The 21,218-nt window shown below is 42.6% G+C and overlaps 1 protein-coding gene across 17 annotated transcripts in view; it reads right to left on the bottom strand.

Moving 5' to 3' along the window:
• LOC125451641 (dystrobrevin alpha) overlaps positions 1–21,218 on the bottom strand; it is a 184,352-nt gene that overhangs the window by 136,507 nt on the left and 26,627 nt on the right. For all 17 annotated transcript variants that reach the window (XM_048529027.2, XM_059646064.1, XM_048529031.2 and 14 more), the window contains exon 2: positions 10,688–10,755. In XM_048529027.2, coding sequence (XP_048384984.1) covers positions 10,688–10,755 — 68 coding nt within the window. The remainder of the gene's footprint in view (positions 1–10,687; positions 10,756–21,218) is intronic.

Consider the following 21,218-nt stretch of genomic DNA (forward strand, 5'->3'; position numbering starts at 1 on the left):
TAACTGCCCTTACTTTATCTTGTAACAGCCTAAATAGGTCACTTGTGGTGCCTGAAACACACATTTTTCCCTTCTGAGGCAATAGGCCTGCCTCGGAGAAACTTAAGGACTATATGTTTAAGGACTGTATTCAAGTTCTCCAAGTGCTCCTTTTTGATCTTCCCTGATATTATTGCATTATCTAGACAAATGGCAACCTGAGGTAGACCTCGTTAAATGTTCTCCATCTGCTGAAAAATTGCACAGGCTGACAATACCCCAAATGGCGGTCTCATATACCGATACAAACCCTTATAGGCATTAATTGTAGCATACTTCTGGGAATCCTCATCTAATTGCAATTGCAAGTACAGCTTTGTGAAGGAGAGCCCCCCGCACTTCACCACCATCAGCTCTGGTAATAAAATGCTCTATGGGAGGCATTTATCCAGCTCGGAAAGGCAGTTTACTGTTTGTTTACAGTCCCCACAAAAGGTGAACTGACTTGCTGGGCTTCACAATTGGTATGACTAGTGCTGCCCATTCTAAAAATTGGATTGGTTTGACAATTCCTTTTCTTTCCAGCATTCTGATTTCTGCCTCTACTTTTGCCTGCAAGGCAAATGGCACTGGGTGTGTCTTGCAGAATCGTGGAGTTGCTTCCTGATCAACATGCAAGGTGGTATCGGGTCCTTTGATAGTCCCTTGATTTTCTTGAAAACCTTCTGGGTATTTATGTAGGACTTCACTAAAGCAGCCATTTTCTAATGAAAAAATGTTGAGCCAATTGAAATGAATCTTTTTTCAACCAATTTCACCCATCAAACTTAGGCCTGAGCCTTTTAGTACAACCAGTGGTAATGGAACCAGCTGCTTCTCATAAGAGACCGAGGAACCCTTCATCTATAAATGGTTCCCTGGTATAGGTTCTCAGCCTAGCTGAGGTCTGGCACAAATTTAAGAGTTGGAGTCTAGAGTGAATTTTGATAAACACTGGCTGTGCGATCACAGAAATGGCCACTCCAGTCATCAACCTCCATTACAACCAGGTGTTTATTTTGATTGGCTCTGATCTCGATGTTATTAAGCAATTTAACAGTTCTAAACCAGATACAGGAGGACCTCCCAGCATGCACACTCCCCTACATACCGGCCAATGTGTTCTCTAATTCAATTTAAGTCAATAGGGTCCCTTTTCCTACCTCAAGTCCATACATTGGTAGCAACCACAATGGCTTGCCAGCTAGGATCCTGAAGAAAATTTTAACTGTTCAGCCGAGACTTGGATTTATTTTGGGCTTTTGCCGTGGACTAAGCTTGAGTCCCTCTGTTCAGGCCAAGTCCTGAATGGGGCTGCGCAATTGCCTTCACTCAAGTGGTGCTCCCCAAGTTCAGTCAGGCTGGTGACGGTATCCACTTCCATTGCAATACCCAGTAACTCATATGCTCCACTTGCCACATTTTCCCAATGATAAAGCTAGTTCTACTGCCTGTTAAAGTGCAGTTGGTCTTCAGCTATTAGGTGTTTTTGCATGGTTATTTTATTAATCCCACGTACTAAACTGTCTCTCAACGTCTCATGAAGGGTTAAACTAAAGTCACATTCCTCTGCCAATCACTTTAACCTGGTTAAAAATCCCGATTATGGACTTCCCCTGGCTATCGAATTGCCAAGTAAAACTAATTGCATCTCAGAATTAGAGGAGGCTTGGGGATGTAAAGTTGTATCTCTTGACAGGTTTTAGTATCTGGTGCCTCAAGAGGAGTTAGATGAATTACCAAAAGAGCTGTGTGCCCACAAGCAATCAGAATTACTTGCTGCTTCTCATTTGTCCCAACATCATTTGCCCTGAAAAAATGCGTTCTTTCCACATACTGGGCCAAGTCTTCAATGGCAGGGTTAAACGAGTCATGCTTCCCAAATAACGGCATGATGCCAGAAATGCTTGCCCCAACTCAAAGATGACTGTTGCGATCGAATTTCACCACCACTGAAATAACTCCACAGGAGGTCGGTATCCTGTTACCAAGTCACCCTTCAATGGAGAGTCCTTGACACTGATCCAGCTCCCTCTGAGCCAGATCTCAGAATGAATGAACAATCCTGATGCTCGTTCCTTTTTTTAATCCCCTTACTAAGACACCCTTTATTTACATGAGCACTGCACTGAGGGACTGGAACTGAAGTTGTACCCTTAATCTGTAAGGGTTCCTGGTACAGGTTCTCAGTCTAGCCGAAGCCTCGTACAAACTTAAGGGTTGGAGTCCAGAGCAAATCTTGATAAAGACTGATTCTGCAATCACTGAAATGGCCACATCGATATGGACTTCCATTAGCCTTTAAATACTTATGGTACCTGAATACTAATTTATGTCACTCATGCACTCGAATCTGAGATCCCTGAGGCCCTTTAAGCCTGCGCCGACATTCATTTAGATCATTGCTGATCTTTTTTATGGTCTCAGTTCAACATTTCGGTCTGTTCCACATAGCTCTTGACTTCCTTGTTTAAACATTTTTATTCTTTGTATTAGTGAAGCTGATTACTAGATAAATAATGCATCAGTCTTAGCCAACAGGTTACAAGTTTAAATCTTACACCCAAATGTGCAATACAGTTTGAACTGTACAGAAGCAGTGCTGACATCTATAAATGTTGCACTTAAGAGGAGTGGCATAACAGACCAGTTATGTAGACTTTATATTGAATATCCCAAAGCATTGCACCACTGGTGTTATAACTATTGGTCCCTTCCCACTTTCGCAGGAAAAAACCCTACAATCAAATGTCACCAACAGAAATACATTTTGCGGCTATGTATCCAAGTACTGTTTGCGGGATTTTACAACAGGCACGTGTACCTTGGCTGCTGCATTTAACAAGTTACTTGCCTTCAAAGTAATTAATTGTACATGAAATGCTCTGGGACATTTCTGAAATGTGATTATACATTATATAAATGCATAACCATCCTTTATTCACTCGTCCCTAGAGCTTTTCATTTTACTACATGATGCTTCAACACCACCAAAACAAATTAATCTGTCAATTGTCTCACTGATTGCCTATTGTTTCCCCCTGCAAAAATAACTGGTTATATTTCAGAAATAATTAATTGACAATGAATCACTTTGGGACATCGTGAGGGTATGAGAAGCATCATATAAATGCAAATTGTTTCTTTACAATGGATGCTGTTCTGGTCACTTCTAAGAATCTTATCTAAATAGAGTAAGAATCCTGGTAGAGTGTTTGACTCCTTGGGTCAATAAAAAAACTTGTACTGTATTGACTAGTTTTAGTTTTATTCATTGTAATTCCATTAAAAAAAAATGTTCTTCTCAGTTAAGAGAAGTCAGCCATTGGTACAATACTCTCTTTATATCCCTATGTTCATTAAACTGGGGAAGCAATGGCATAGTGATATTGTCACTGGGCTAGTAATCCAGAAACCCATGTAATGTTCTTAAACCTGGATTGTGGAATTTGAATTCAATAATAAAAAATCTGGAATTAAAAGCCTAGTGGTGTTGGTTGTCATAAAAACCCATCAGATTTGTTAATGTCCTTTAAGGAAGGAAAACTGCCATCCTTATCTTGTCTGGTCTACATGTGGTTGATGCTTAACTGCCCTTTGGGCAATTAGGGATGGGCAATGAATGCTGGCCCAGCCAGCAATGCTCACATCCTGTGAATGAATAAAGAGTAAATCCTTTGAGCAAGGAAAACCATTGTCCTTACTTGGCCTGGCCTACACGTGACTCCAGACGTACAGCAATATGGCAGACTCCTCACTGTCCTCCAAAATGGCCTCGTGAGGCTCTCAGTTCAAATGCTGGCCCAGTCAATGGTAGACACATCCCATGACTGAATCACAAAATATAAATATCCCATTGTTAATCTTGTTTGATCCCATATTTTTATTAAATGGCTCTCCACAGGAGACTGGTGATAATCCAGTAAACAAAGTGGCCTGGCATTTCATAGATTCAGGGAGACTCCTTGGAGGGGTGCAAGTGGCAGCCAGGATTGAAAGCCCTGGCTTTCTGATTTTGCAGGATCACTTTATAAGGGTGCAGGTCCTCACGGCACACCTGGCAAGCAATGTCTCACCCACTCACTGTGGCCTTTCATGCCAAGCCGTGGCACTTCCATGCCTGCTAACTCCCTTTGGATTGGATAAAACCAATGACGGACAGTGACAATACGGTATGTAAAAAAAGGCAGTCTTCCATTTCATCTTTCAACTTTGAAAGAAAAACTCAGTTAACTAAAAGGCCAGTAAAAATGACAATCATGCCTTTTATCAAAATGCGAACTGTAAACACTTAAAATTTTATCTTGTGCAGATAAACTTTGGGCAATTGATGAAACAGAGAGCTGGAGCTGCTAATCAAGAAAAGATTTCTCTGTGGCACAGCTGTTTCATTTGTCAAATAGAGTTCTCAGAGCTTAGGGGCGTGGAGTGACATGTACGGACATGACTGGGGCATGCAGAACATGTGTTGAGGGAGATGGAAGAGTGCTGAGGACTGAAGGAATTTTTTTTTTTAAAACTTCAGAGTGCTGGTGCACCCAGTCTGCCTTTGCATCTAACAGACTCCACACTCATTCCAGAGTTGTGTAGCACAATTCTTACCCCTAGACAAATATCACAACTTGCTGGTCACATTCTCCCAGGCAGAGCTTGTGGAAACGGCTGTGTTGACAAACCTACAATGAGTATCAACTTTTACTTTTTCACTGGAACAGAGACAAAGACACACGGCAGTGAGACATTCCTTTTAAAAGCAGTGAACTTTGGCACACATCTGTTCTTTTCCCAAGCTTGACCACTTCACAACTGACCATCACTGCCACCATCTCCCTGCTTCTCCATGATACCCCCCAACCCACCATCCTCTCCCCTCTAAAAAAAGAAAACACCATGTCTCCTAACACTTTTTTCATAAAGATGATCCACAAAGCTTGGTATTTTCCCTAACTCTCACTATGTTCCTCACGGATGAAAACTCGGGCCAACATTCCAGCTCTTATCTGTCAAGCTTTTGGCTCTGGGTCTGAATTGCATAAATGTCATTCTGGAAATATCTGCTGGGAAATATTTCCAAATTGTTATGACAAACATTTGCTCCACCTCATAGGGAATGGATCAGATCATTTTCAGGGACCTTTTCTTGCCAATCACCTTAAATCCATCACCTTTAGATGTCAACTCCTCCTTTGGAATCAAGGATGTTGTAATTTAATAAAACAAACTCAATTTTACGGCAACAGAATGTAAAACTAGATCACCTACAGTGCTGCAATTTTCACAAAATTATTCAGGAATTAATAAATTGCAGGACATCTGGCTCAAAGGAAAGTGGTGGAGGAGGTTTGTTTTTCAGTCTGTAGGCCTATGGATTGGTGCTGGGTCGACAGCTTTTTGTCATTTGTGTAAATGATTTGGATGTGAATATAGGAGATATGGTTAGTAAGTTTGCTGATGATAACAAAATTGGTGGTGTAGCACACAGCCAAGAAGGTTACCTCAGAGTACAATGGGACCTTGATCAGATGGGCTAAATGGGGCTGAGGAGTGGCAGATGGAATTTAACTTCGATAAATGTGAGGTGCGGCATTTTGGAAAAGCAAATCTAGGCAAGACTTATACACTTAATGGTAAAGTCCTGGGGAGTGTTGCTGAACAAAGTGACCTTGGAGTGAAGTTTTAGAGTTCCTTGAAAGTGGAGTACCAAGTAGACTGGATAGTGAAGGCGGCGGGCAAACAGGAGGCTAGAAGAACACAGCAAGTCAGGCAGCATCGAGATGAAAGGAGCAGTCAATGTTTCGGATATTGCCCTTCAGGACTGTGTTTAGTAGGCTTGTCTTTATTGGTCAGTGCATTGAGTACAGGAGTTGGGAAGGCATGTTGCAGCTGTACAAGATATTGGTTAGGCCACTTTTGGAATACTGCATTCAATTCTGGTCCCCTTGGTACAGGAAGGACGTTGTTAAACTTGAAGGGGTTTTAGACTTAAAGGATGTTTACAGGATTGAAGGGTTTGAGCTATAGGGAGATTCTGATTAGGCTGCAGAGGTTATCCCTTGCATGTTAGAGGCTGAGGATTGACCTTACAGATGTTTATGAAATTGTGAGGGGGCGTAGATAGGGTGAATAGCCAAAGTCTTTTTCCTAGGGTAGTGGAGTCCAAAACTAGAGGGCACACGTTTAAGGTGATTGGGGAAAGATTTAAAAGTGGCAACTTCTTCATACAGAGATAATGTGAGGCTGGATGAACACACAGCAGGCCAAGCTGCATCTCAGGAGCACAAAAGCTGACGTTTCGGGCCTAGACCCTTCATCAGAGAGGGGGATGGGGAGAGGGAACTGGAATAAATAGGGAGAGAGGGGGAGGCGGACCGAAGATGGAGAGAATAGAAGATAGGTGGAGAGAGTATTTGTGGGGAGGTAGGGAGGGGATAGGTCAGTCCAGGGAAGACGGACAGGTCAAGGAGGTGGGATGAGGTTAGTAGGTAGATGGGGGTGCGGCTTGGGGTGGGAGGAAGGGATGGGTGAGAGGAAGAACCGGTTAGGGAGGCAGAGACAGGTTGGACTGGTTTTGGGATGCAGTGGGTGGGGGGGGGAAGAGCTAGGCTGGTTGTGTGGTGCAGTGGGGGGAGGGGACGAACTGGGCTGGTTGAGGGATGCAGTAGGGGAAGGGGAGATTTTGAAACTGGTGAAGTCCACATTGATACCATTAGGCTGCAGGGTTCCCAGGCGGAATATGAGTTGCTGTTCCTGCAACCTTCGGGTGGCATCATTGTGGCACTGCAGGAGGCCCATGATGGACATGTCATCTAGAGAATGGGAGGAGGAGTGGAAATGGTTTGTGACTGGGAGGTGCAGTTGTTTGTTGGGAACTGAGCGGAGGTGTTCTGCAAAGCGGTCTCCAAGCCTCCGCTTGGTTTCCCCAATGTAGAGGAGGCCGCACCGGGTACAGTGGATGCAGTATACCACATTGGCAGATGTGCAGGTGAACCTCTGCTTAATGTGGAATGTCATCTTGGGGCCTGGGATAGGGGTGAGGGAGGAGGTGTGGGGGCAAGTGTAGCATTTCCTGCGGTTGCAGGGGAAGGTGCCGGGTGTGGTGGGGTTGGAGGGCAGTGTGGAGCGAACAAGGGAGTCACGGAGAGAGTGGTCTCTCCGGAAAGCAGACAAGGGTGGGGATGGAAAAATGTCTTGGGTGGTGGGATCGGATTGTAAATGGCGAAAGTGTTGGAGGATGATGCGTTGTATCCGGAGGTTGGTAGGGTGGTGTGTGAGAACGAGGGGGATCCTCTTAGGGCGGTTGTGGCGGGGGCGGGGTGTGAGGGATGTGTTGCGGGAAACACGGGAGACGCGGTCAAAGGCGTTCTCGATCACTGTGGGGGAAAGTTGCGGTCCTTAAAAGAACTTGGACATCTGGGATGTGCGGGAGTGGAATGTCTTATCGTGGGAGCAGATCCGGCGGAGGCGGAGGAATTGGGAATGGAATTTTTGCAGGAGGGTGGGTGGGAGGAGGTGTATTCTAGGTAGCTGTGGGTGTCGGTGGGCTTGAAATGGACATCAGTTACAAGCTGGTTGCCTGAGATGGAGACTGAGAGGTCCAGGAAGGTGAGGGATGTGCTGGAGATGGCCCAGGTGAACTGAAGGTTGGGGTGGAAGGTGTTGGTGAAGTGGATGAACTGTTCGAGCTCCTCTAGGGAGCAAGAGGCGGCGCCGATACAGTCATCAATGTACCGGAGGAAGAGGTGGGGTTTGGGGCCTGTGTAGGTGCGGAAGAGGGACTGTTCCACGTAACTTACAAAGAGGCAGGCATAAAAACAACTGCACCTCCCAGTCGCTAACCGTTTCCACTCCCCCTCCCATTCTTTAGATGACATGTCCATCATGGGCCTCCTGCACTGCCACAATGATGCCACCCGAAGGTTGCAGGCACAGCAACTCATATTCCGCCTGGGAACCCTGCAGCCTAATGGTATCAATGTGGACTTCACCAGTTTCAAAATCTCCCCTTCCCCCACCGCATCCCAAAACCAGCCCAGTTCGTCCCCTCCCCCCACTGCACCACACAACCAGCCCAGCTCTTCCCCCCCACCCACTGCATCCCAAAACCAGTCCAACCTGTCTCTGCCTCCCTAACCGGTTCTTCCTCACACCCATCCCTTCCTCCCACCCCAAGCCGCACCCCCATCTACCTACTAACCTCATCCCACCTCCTTGACCTGTCCGTCTTCCCTGGACTGACCTATCCCCTCCCCATCTCCCCACCCATACTCTCTCCACCTATCTTCTTTTCTCTCCATCTTCGGTCCGCCTCCCCCTCTCTCCCTATTTATTCCAGTTCCCTCTCCCCATCCCCCTCTCTGATGAAGGGTCTAGGCCCGAAACGTCAGCTTTTGTGCTCCTGAGATGCTGCTTGGCCTGCTGTGTTCATCCAGCCTCACATTTTATTATCTTGGAATTCTCCAGCATCTGCAGTTCCCATTATCTCTGATACTATTTTAACTTCTTCATACAGAGGTTGGTGCGTGTGTGGACTGAGCTGCTAGAGGAAGTGGTGGAGGCAGGTATAATTACAACATTTAAAAGACATCTGGATTGGATTATATTTGGGAAGGGTTTAGGAGGGATATGGGCCAAAAGCTGGCAAATGGGACTAGGTTAATTTAGCATGGTCAGCATGGACAGTTTGGACCGAAGGGTGTGTCTCCTTGCTGTACAGCTCCATGACTATAATGATTGAATATATATTTATTTCTAATAAAGTGTTAAGTAGGCCTCTTTACATTTAGAAAAGTGTTTTTTAACCTCAGAGAAATTACAAAATGCAATCAAAATTATTTATTCAGTATATTAACTGGGCTCTAGTATTAGAAATGTAACAGACATTTTTAGAATGCTTCAAGGTAAACAGACAAATATATGTTTTTCCTGTAGTGGTATAGGAAGGGTTAGAGGCGGAAACCTGATGTTTTCATTATACATGCTTCACTTTCAAGTTAAATTTTTAGAATTTCTCTTACATCCTTTCCCAATGATTCAAATACAGCAGAATTGAACATTAAACCACGCTCAAAATTTGCAAGTGTGCAGTTACCACAATTCAGATTCACAAATCTCTTTTTTGGCTGATAAGATTCCTCAAACATCATACTTAAAGTCTGTACAGGATGACAATGCCAAAAGAGGCATTACTGACCTGTAAATCCAAAAATCAATAGACTGCCAGAGAAGCTCCTGTGATGGTTGCCATTTACTTTTGCTGTCAACAGCATTGATATTACTGGTGTTCAGTCATTTACACAATGAATTTCTTCCGATGGCAAGCAGTTTTCACTTGCGGCAATCCCATAAATTAAGGAAGAGATTAAAGCTATAAAGCTTTGCTCTTTTAGTTTAACGGGTTTGCACATTTCACTTCAAGCATATTATCCAATAATGATCCACGTTCGTCAGCATTTATTTATTTTTTATTCATTCATAGGATGAGGGTGTGGCTGGCTAGGCAGCATTTATTGCCCATTCCTAATTGCCTAGAGGGTAGTTAAGAGTCAACCAGATTATTGAGAGTCTGGAGACACATGTAGGCCAGACCAGATAAGGATGGCAGTTTCCTTCCCTAAAGGATATTAGGGAATCCAATGAGTTTTCCAGCTATTGACAATAGATTCACACTCATGATTAGATCCTTAATTCAGACATATATTGAATTCAAATTTCACCATTTATGAGTTTCTTTACCAAATTGTTAATATTTATAAGCACAGCATCACACTTCCTTTGCAGTGGAAACTTCCTGTGTTCATCAGCTTTGGCTGGTTAAGTATGTTGGAGAAGAGAAGGTTGACTCGAAACTTAATAGGTGTCCCCAAAATCATTCACAATCTGGACCAAATTGATAAAGATAAACTGTTGCCATTGGTCAAAGTTGATATCCAAAGCAGATGGATTTAAGCTGATTGGCAAAGAAAAAGATAACAAGGGGAAAAGCTGTTTAATGCAGGAAGTGGCTAGAATTTGGAGTGCACTGTTAGTGTGTGTGGAAGTGGCAGATTTAATTATGGCTTTCTAAAAAGGATTTGGTTTATCTGAAGAGAAAAAAAAACAGGGTTACGCAGAAATGGTTCTAACTGGTAGCTCTTACTGACAGCCATTACACACATCACAGGCTCCCTTTACACTGCACCCTTTCTACGATAAAAATTGGTGTGATGGCTGAGCCACTTCATTTCAATCAAAATCAGTACTCTGGAACTTCAGATCTGCCACCTGCAGCTGCGTTGTAGAAGCAAGATAATTGAAAGAGTCTCTTGGGGTGAGATTGTACAATTCATTTGCAAATGAAATTCTACGTTTGATTTCTCGCTACATTAAATTGAAAACTTTCAATTCTCATTAGTTTCCAACTGACTCAGAGTAAAAATCAAAATTGTTGTTAATAATTTGGAAAAAGGAAAGCTTGAATTGTGAATTAAATTAATAAAATGATAAATCAATAATTTCTCAGAAAGGAAAATGTTAAAAATCACTGAAGAAACTGAAATGAAACATTGTAATATGTTGAAAGGCAACATGAAGGACAAACTGCTAATCCTCTCCTTTAAAAGTACCCATCCTTCTTAATGATTACTAAAATGTGCAATCTCCCCACACACCACCCATTATGTAGAATACTTACGCATTTCTGCAAACAACTGCCTTCTTTCTGCCATGGTATTTTCTTTTCGACCACGCTCTTCAATCATTCTAAAAAGACACAAACCAAAACAAAATGAGGTATCAGTCATTACTTTCTATTTCACAGGATGTCTTTCTAGCATATTTGAGACTTCAAGTGGCTGTAATAAAGAAACTTTACCGACTAAAATATTTATTGATTTTTAAATTCAAAAATCTGCAGGAAAACAGCCTTGTCCTTGCATACAGGCAAGGCAGTGACACCGCCAGTTAATGCATCAACATGTTGTTTCATTGAGTGATAGAACGTAGGCTTACAACTACAATTCCCTGCAAATCAATTTGATGAAAGCAGCAACTGAAGCAAGATACGTCTTCAAGAAAAAAAATGAACAACAATAAAGTTAAATTAAAAAGTAATAAAAAATGACAAGACACTGTACCCAACTTTGTGCACCTTTGATTACCAACAGCAAATGCAGACACAACCCATTTGACACAAAATATTCAGAAATGGGTAAAGACATAACACAATAAAATCACATTATGGAAATTTAATTACGGAAATTTAAGCACATTTGAATAATCTTATTTCATTTATCTAGACAGATCCTAATGAGCCCCACTACAGCGTCTAATGGATTAAATTTTTTGGCTGATCCTTTGGTGAGCTACAATGGGGATTCCACAAGGACCTGTAACTCCCATTTATGAGGAATAATGATTGCCTGGACAATTGGAAAATTCAGACCACCATTTCCAAGATTATATTTGAGGTACTCCAACTATGATATCACTCTAACTACAAATATGTTTCCAAGTCTTGAACAAGTTTTGAATCCACTTCCAGGGTTTACCTCAAGTAATCTGTCATCTCTCCATCCATAGCTTTGAACTGAATTAATAACTGGTTTGGAGTATAATCAAAAGACTTTTGATGCTGAGGTAAATCCTATTCTGGGGTTTGAAACAAGTCTATTTAGATTTTCACTTACTCAAATAAAGATTTCCTTTTAAGCTCAATTTATACTGATTCACTTAGTTATTTTAATTCTCTTCCTTTTTCAGTTAAATTCAATGATTTATTTTGTTTTGTACATTATTTCGGCTAGGATTGTGCAGTGCTGCACATTTATAGCACATATTTCAACACTGACATTCATTTATCCAGGAAAACAATGTCCTCAGATATCTAGATAGCAGGAACTGCCGATAGTGGAGAATTGGGATAATATGGTGTGAAGCTGGATGAACACAGCTGGCCAAGTAGCATCAGAGGAGCAGGAAAGTTTGACGTTTTGGGTTGAGACCCTTCTTCAGAAATGGGGGAGGGCAAGGGGATTCTGAAATAAATAGGGAGACAGGGAGAGGCAGGTAGAAGATGGATAAAAGAGTGGTAGGGTGAGAGGAGACAGACAGGTCAAAGAGGCGGGGTTAGAGCCAGTGAAGGTGAATGTAGTTGGGGAGTTAGGGAGGGGATAGGTCAGTCCAGGGAGGACGGACAGGTCAAAGAAGCGGGATGACGTTAGTGAGTAGGAGTTGGGGTGGGGCTTGAGGTGGGAGGAATAGCGAGGGAGGTGGGGACTAGCTGGGCTGGTTCTGGGATCTGGGATCTGGTTGGGGGAGGGGAGATTTTGAAGCTTGTGAAGTCCACATTGATACCCTTGAACTGCAAGGCTCCCAAGCGAAATATGAGATGTTCCTGCATCTTTTGGGTGGTTTCATCATGGCAATGCAGGTGGTCCAGGATGGACATGTTGTCCGAGGAGTGGTTGGGGGTGGGGGGGGGGGGGGGGGGGTGATGTTGCAATGGTTCACGATTGAGAGGTGTAGTTGTTTGGCGTGAACCGAGCATAGGTCTTCCACAAAGTGGTCCCCAAGCCTCCGCTTGGTTTCCCCAATGTAGAGGAGGTTACAATGGGAACAGCGGATACAGTATATCACATTAACAGATGTGCAAGTGAACATCTGTTTGATGTGGAAAGTCTTCTTAGCGCCTGGGATGGGGGTTGGGGGGAGTATAGGGGCAAGTGTAGCACTTGCTTCGGTTGCAAGGGAGTGTGGAGCGGACAAGGGAGTCACAGAGACAGTGGTCCCTCCAGAAAGCACACAAGGGTGCGGAGGAAAAATGTCTTTGGTAGTGGGGTCAGATTGCAGACAGTGGAGGATGATGCATTGGATTTGGAGGTTGGTGGGGTGGTACGTGAGGATGAGGGGGATTCTGTTTTGGTTATTACTGCAGACAGGGGGTTTGAGGGATGAGTTGCGGGAAATGTGGGAGACACGGTCGAGGACATTTTCAATCACTGTGGAGGCAAAATTGCAGTTCTTGAACAAAGACGACATCTGGGATGTTCAGGAGTAGAATATCCTCAGATATCTACCTCTGGAATTGATTCCAATGGAAAATCAGGACATCAACGCGTCTAAGCGAGAACATTTTTTGTACTAACTAGGATTTAATTGTGGTGAAATGCATCTAATAACAACTAATACTGTGTGTCAGAGAGTTTACGTCCTTGACAGCAAAAATGGTCTTTCCTACAAGGATAAGAAAAGCCCATACTGAATCAGCAAACTGCATCACACAATGCTAAATTGTTTTTTCCCCCACTTGACGTCTCAGCAGCAGTATCAAATTTTGGACAGTGCTGCTCAGGACTCTGGGATGTAATGCAGAGGGCATTTACTAGAATGGAAAAGAGATGGTGGACTTCAGTGATGGGTAGTGACTATAGAAGCTGGGACTATACACCTTAAAGCAAAATTAAGAGATTTAGTATGGACGTTTAGAATTACAAAGGGTTTGGATAGTGTAAATGAGAAACGTTTCTGCTGCGCAGGTGGATTAGTAACCAAGTGAGACATAGGATAAATGAAACAGAGGGGAGTTGAAGATTTTGGTACACAATGAGTTGGAGTGATCTAGAATACATTATCTGAAAAGAATGTCGGAAAGACATTCAGCAGTAATTTGTGAAAAGAAATCTGATATTTTAAAGAAAACATTTGCAGAGTTATGGGGAAAGCTCTTTTGAAGAGTTAGCACTGGCATAATGGGCTGAAAACCTGCAAAAATAAAATCTGGCATAATGCATACCAGGGTGCCAACTGACAATGAGCCTCCTATTCATGAAAACTGACTTGAAAACTTAATGCTTTGCTTTATTTACTCATTTTCTGCAATACCTGCAGGTTTGTACATATGAATAATCATGTCTCTGATTTATTTGTGTTGTATCTGTATCACGCAAATATCTGTATTGCATTGTAAACGTATTATACCAGAATATGCAAGTTATAATCCATGTTCTAACAATACATTAATGTTCTTAAAAATGTAATGATGCTGATGGACTTCCAGTTCTGATGTTCTGATCCTGTAATCCTCTGAAAAAAAAATCCCTTTATTAGTTTTGGCTTATCCTAGCTAATCCTGTCTGCCTACACTTTGTTTCTTAAACCAATTTCCGGATTTCTTTAAGCCTTCAATATTGACACACTCTGATGATTTGAACAGATAAGCAAATCCTCCCGCTTTTCTTCCAATTTACACAGTGGTATTTCAGATATCGTGACTCATCAGTCACAATCATTTATGATACTCAGATAGTTTGCTGCTATTTCACAAATAGTGTTCAGAACCTGATCAAAGTATACGTTCTCAAATGTTCGGAAAGCACTGGATACTGCTGAAGCAATGGACTCTTTCTGGCAACAGCATAAAAACTGTTTCAGAACTAGCTGCATCTCTAGCTACTCATCTATCCCGAAATGTGGAAAAGTGCATAGGTAGGTCCAGTCCACAAAACAAGCAGGGCAAATCCAGTCTAGCCAATTACCATCTCATCAGTCTCCTCTTGATCGTCAGCTAAGCAATTAGCAGGCTCATCGACAATATTATTATGCAGCAATTGTAAAAGAATATCTTGTTCACTGACGCTGTGTTTGCTTTCTGCCTCATTATAGCCAAGGTCTCAACTCATACAAGGGTAACTGCCCTTAATATCAAGGCAGCTCCCGGACATGTGGTGCATCACAGAGTCATAGCAAAACTGGAGTCAACGGTATTCAAAGAGAAAATCTCGCTGCTGGTTAGAGTTACACCTAGTAAACTAGAATATGATTTTGACTATTGGAGATCAATCATCTTACCCCCAGGATTTTGCTTCAGGTGTTCTTCAAGGTTGCTTCCAAGACACAACCATCTTTAGCTGCTTCAGCAACCTTTTCACCACCATAAGCTCAGAGGTGAGAATGTTTGCCAATGCTTACAATGTTCGGCACCAATTACAATGCTTTAGTTGTTTGAAGTTGTTTGAATCCAAAGATCTGAACGAATATTCAAGCTTGGGCTCGTTATTAATAAATAAAATTTGTGCCTCTCACTTGTTTGGTAATCACCAACTCCAACAAGACAGAATCCAATCATCATCTCCCAAACATTCGGTGGCATTATCATTGCCGAATCACTCACGAGAACATCCTCATTGTAACAATGACCAGAAAATGAACTGGACCAGTCATGTACATATTATGGCTGCATAAGCAGATCAAATCATGGAAATTCTGTGGTGTGTAACTCACATTCTGTCCAGTATCTACAAGCACAAGTCAGACAGGTGACGGAATATGCTCCATTTGCCTGAAGCTTGATACCATCCAGGACAAAACAGTTTGACTGACACCCCATCTAAGACCTGCACATTCACTCCCTCCAGTGCCGACTCACAGGTGTAATAGTGTGTACCAGCATGCACTGCAACAACTCACCAGGGATCCTTACATAGCATCCAAACTCCACTACCCCAAAACACACTGCGTATGGTCTTTAAAATTACATTTAGGGAGTTTCAGGGTTTCGACTCAATGTTTGTAAGGGATTGGCAATGTAAGTGTTCTGACACCAAAGTACTGCAATGGTTCAAGAAGACAGTTCACGACCATCTTCTCCAGGGAAAATTAGTAATGGGCAACAGAAACCAACCTCATCAATGATGCCCACGCTCCATGAATGAAAAAAAGCTATGCTGATCAAGGTGGCTCCACCTCATGCCACCGCTTTGGGCACAGGGCCCACAAATTCAGCCCATGGAGTGGATAAATCACTAAGGTACTCACAGTTCTCTTTTGAATTATACATGACAAGTACAGCAGTAGTGACCACATTGATGGCAGTGAAGGGTCATGGTCAAACATTCTAGATAACGTGCTAAGTTACTGGTACCTGATTTTAGGTCATTGCAAGGAGTTGCTTTCTTCTTTCCTTTGTATTGTTAATTACTCCAACCCAACCAACATTTTTGGATTTCTAGATAACAGTGTGGAGCTTGAGGAACACAGCAGGCCAGGCAGCAACAGAGGAGTAGGAAAGTTGACATTTTGGGTCAGGACCCTTCTTCAGAATTTCTGAAGAAGGGTCCTGACCTGAAATGTCAACTTTCATGCTCTTCTGATGCTGCCTAGCCTGCTGTGTTCCTCCAGCTCCACACTATGTTATGTCTGACTGCAGCATCTGTGGTTCTTACTATTTCTGGATTTATTTTGCACAGGAACCATCCTGAGCTACTATGAAGTCATGGGCTAGATTTTGACCATCAAAACTTGAAGTTCAAAACAGGAAGGTTCCCAAAATGTCACATCTGTCTCCTTTAAAAGGGCCCTTATCTATCACATTTTCTTCTGGAAAGACAAAGGTAGGTTGGAGTTGAGCCCAATTAATCTATCGGCTGTTTTGAAGGTAGGCAAGTTCTAAGAGTTGGTTAGGAGACCTACCTCAGTTTTCTGAGATTTTAGTACAGATCTTTAAATTGCTGATAGGTCCTGTAGCTCTCACACGTTCATGTCATGCCCCATGCCCTTTGTACTCCATGCTCCCGCATACCCCTCCATATCCCTTAACATATTATTCACGCTGGGCAGACCTCTCGAGGCATATGGAAATGGAACAAAAAATTAACATTATAAGGGAGCTCAGTCATGCATGTGATAAATTTTTTTAAAAAAAACTTCATTCCTGGCACCCATTTAAAAATTTCAATAATTCTGAACTCCTCACAAAAATAATCTTTTAACAAACTGAAGTAGTTTAATTAATTGGTTTAGGAGTGAAAGTAAGTTGGCAGGCTCATGTTCCTCCAGTCTCATCGAAGTTTATGATGTTTAGCATGCACATGGGAAGTCCAGTTGCATGACGTTGCCAACAATTATCAACAAGCTGATTATCCTCATTTTGGTCTGATCGGGACCTGAAAACATGACCCACAGAGTTATTATGGTTACTCAAATTTCTCCTTATAAAACAGTTTCCTTCCAACCTACACCACACTGTGATATTGTGTAACATAAAAACAAAGTAACTTTTATTACAGATAACACGGTGTGGAGCTGGATGAACACAGCATGCCAAGCAGTATCAGAGGAGCAGGAAGGCTGATGTTTCTGAAGAAGGATCTCGGCCCAAAACACCAGCCTTCCTGCTCCTCTGATGCTGCTTGGACTGCTGTGTTCTTCCAGCTCCACACCTTTTATCTCAGATTCTCCAGCATCTGCAGTTCCTACTATCTCTGAAATGACTTGTATTATTACAATTAATTAACGTCAATGGGTTAATAGCACAAGTGATCTATAGAATTCAAAGTATTACAATCACATGCGTATGTTATATTTGAGTTATAATCCTCATCGCATTTTTCTTTTATTTGAGAAGTGCCAGGATGCCAGTAAATTTCCACTTATATTGTCACATAGTCATACAGTTGTACAGCAGAGAAACAGATTCTTTCATCCAGCTTGTCCATGCCGACCAGATATCCAAAATTAATCTACTCCCATGTGCCAGCTTTTGGCCTATTTAAAACTATTCATGTTCCAATCTAGATGCCTTTCAAATGTTGTAATTGTACCAGTCTCCACCATTTCCTCTGGTAGCTCATTCCATTCATGCACTACTTTCTGCATGAAAATGTTGCCCCTTAGGTCCCTTTTAAATCTTTCCCCGCTCATCTTAAAACTATGCCCTCTGGCTTTGGACTCCCCTACCCTGGGAAAAAGGAAATTCACCCTATCCATGCCCATCATGATTTTAAAAGCCTCTAAGGTTACCCCTCAACCTCTAACGCACCAGGGAAAATAGCCGGAGACTATTCAGTCTATCCCTATAGCTCAAATCCTCCAACCCTGGCAACAGCATTGTAAATCTTTTCTGAACCCTTTTAAGTTTCACAACATCTTTCCAATAGCACGGAAACCATTATTCCAAAAAGTGACCTAACCAATGTGTGGGCTGTACAGGATATGACCTCCCAACTCCTATACTCAACGTACTGGCCAAAAAAGGCAAGCCTTCTTCACTACACTATCTACTTTGACTCCACCTTCAAGGAACTATGAGCCTGCATCCCAAGGTCTCTTTGTTCGACAAAACTCCCCTGGCCCTTTTTACACTTAATTGTAAGTTCAGTCCTCATTTCCCATACCAAAATGCAACTCCTCACATTTATCTAAACTAAATGCCATTTGTCATTCCTTGGCCCATTGGCTCATCTGATCAAAGTCCCATTTTACACTGAAATAAGCTCCTTCACCATCCACGATACCACTAATTTTGATGTCATCTGCAAACATACTAACCACACCTCTTCTGTTCACATCAAAATAATTTATATAAATGACCAAAAAAATAGAGGACCCAGCACTGATTCTTGCAGCACACAGCTGGCCTCCACTCTGAAAGTACAAACTTTCACCATCACCCTCTGTCTCCTACCTTCAAGCTATCAAAACTCAATGGAAATCTGTGATCAGAGGCTCAATGACAGGGCATATACATTTTACCAAGAATTGGTTGGCCCACGGATTATGAAAGATATTTACTATTTTTTCAATCCATGCCCCACTTGGTTTCCACCCCTCCTTGCAATGAACTGTGATCACTGGAAAAGGTGGAGACAGCTTTAAGGCACATAAATCTCTCAGTGACAGATTCCACAGCAAGGGAGGAGATGGGGGAGATGGTGGTAAGGGTGGGCGTCACATGTGATGTGGGTAAAGGGAGTATGGTAATGGCAGGCTCTCAGCAGAACCCCTCCCTGTCATTCTGGTTCTTTGATCAGGTACTATATGTTTTAAAGAAGGAAATCTGCCACCCACAGGGAGCTCACAAGCAACAAGAAACAATGTTTGTCTTTTTTACCCACATAGCCACAAATCAGGCTAATACCAGTAGTAGCAGGATAAGACTCTAAAAGGCTCAACTGATGGTGGGACAAGATTGGGGTGGAATTGAGATGGTGTGGGACCCCACACACATCATCTTCCTGCTGGAGCAATGTTCTCCCCACCACTAAACTATGCATGGGATTCTGTCTAAGGATTCTAATTTTGTCTTGAATTAAATCTCTAACAGTATGACCAGTCACCTGGTATAGACAATGATGGGCTAAAGAGCCTCTCTCTGTGTCGTAGCTTTTCAAAACTGCATAAATCTCTCCTCATAATCAGTTTTCACTTCCTGCCTTGGCAGTTTGGTGGAGATTTACAAATTTCATCCTGAGGAAAAGATATCTTAAATGTCCTATCTACAAAATGAAGTGTATTTTTGTCTGTTGTATTGCGCATAACATAAAAAAACTCTCAAAACATCTGAGCATAGTACACAAAATTCGGTCTACAAGCTGCACTCTCATAGTTTAACAAACATGGTACATTAGAAAACTCCTACTACTTGCCAACATAATGGAATGTTGGCACACAAAGAAGAACACCCTGTGAATTCTTTATATGGTACTCATATCACTTCTCAAAACAAACACTAGTGGATACAAAAAGCTCAGATGTGGAATGTACTTTTGGATGTTCAATTTTCTTGTTAAAGTCACTTTTCGTGGATTTATATTGCAAAGGGAAAATGAACAGTCCGATTAATGTAACTTTTAGATAAATGTATGCAAGATTCCATAGAGCTACCTATATAATGGGGGCATTATAACTGAAAAGGCAGATTATAAAAAGGTATACTTAACTGATTTTGTACTGTGAGATAAGTAGGCAAGGGAGTTTTCCCCTAATTTGGTTGAAGTACTGAGGGAGGCAAGTCCACAAAATATACTCTGGTTGGGGGATTTCAATGTTCACCACCAACAGTGGCTCGGCAGTGGTACTATTGATCGAGCTGATTGGGTCAAGACACAGTTGTTATACTGGGTCTGCAGTAGGTGGTGAGGGAACCAACAAGAGGGAAAAACATACTTGACATCATTCTTGCCAATCTGCCAGCTGTATTAGCATCTGTCCATGATAGTTTCACTAAGAACGACCAGCTCACAGTCCTTGTGGAAACAAAGTCCCATCTTCACTTTGAGAATAAACTCCATTGTGTTGTGTGGCACTATCACCATGCTAAATGGGACAGACTTCAAACAGATCTAGCAACTCAAGACTGGGTATCCATGAGGCGCCATGGGCCAGCAACTGCAGCGGAATTGTACTCCAGCACAATCTGTAACCTCACGGCCCGGCATATCCCCCAATGAACCATTACTATCAAGTCAGGGCATCAACCCTGGTTCAATGGAAATTACAGGAGGGCATGCCAGGAGCAGCACTTGAAGGCATACTTGAAGATGAGGTGGCAACCCAGTGAAGCTACCAAACAGGACTACTTGCACGCTAAATAGCAAAGCTGCAAGTGATAGGCAAAGCTAAGCGATCCCACAACCATTGGATCAGATCTAAGTTCTGAAGTCCTGTCACATCCAGCTGCAAATGATGGTGAACGATTAAACCACTCATTGGAGGAGCAGGCGCCACAAATATCCCCATCCTCAAATGGTAGAAGAGCCCTGCACATCATGCAAAGGATAACACTGAAACATCTGCAACAATCTTTAACCAGAATTGCCGAGAGGATGATCCATCTTGGCCTCCTCCAGTACTCACCTGCATGACAATACCAGTCTTCAGCCAATTTGATTCACTCCACGTGATGTCAAGAAACAGTTGGAGACATGAATACTGCAAAGGCTACAGGCCTTGACAATATTCCAGCAATAGTACTGAAGACGTGCTCCAGAATTTGTGGCTTCCCTAGCCAAGCTGTTCTAGTACAGTTGTAACACTGGCATCTACCCAACAATGCAGAAAATTGCCAAATTATGTTCTGTATATAAAAAGCAGGACAACTCCAACTCGACCACCACCCCATCATTCGACTCTTGATCATCAGTAAAGTGATGGAAGGTGTCATTAATAGTGCTATCAAGCAACACCTGCTCAGTGACACCCAGTTTTGGGTTCTGCCCGGACTACTCAGCTCTTGACCTTATTACAGCCTTGGCTCAAAGACGGACAAAAGAGTTGAATTCTAGAGGTGAGGTGAGTGACAGCCCTTGACATTGAGGCCACATTCAACAAAATCTCTGCAGGAGTTCCTCAGGATAATATCCTAGGTCCAACTGACTTCAGTTGCTTCAGTAATGGCCTTCATTCTGTCATAAGGTCTTCAGGTCATAAGAGGATGTTTGTCGATGATT

This window comes from Stegostoma tigrinum, chromosome 5 (genome assembly GCF_030684315.1).
Source record: "Stegostoma tigrinum isolate sSteTig4 chromosome 5, sSteTig4.hap1, whole genome shotgun sequence".
NCBI classification, from domain to species: Eukaryota; Metazoa; Chordata; class Chondrichthyes; order Orectolobiformes; family Stegostomatidae; genus Stegostoma; species Stegostoma tigrinum.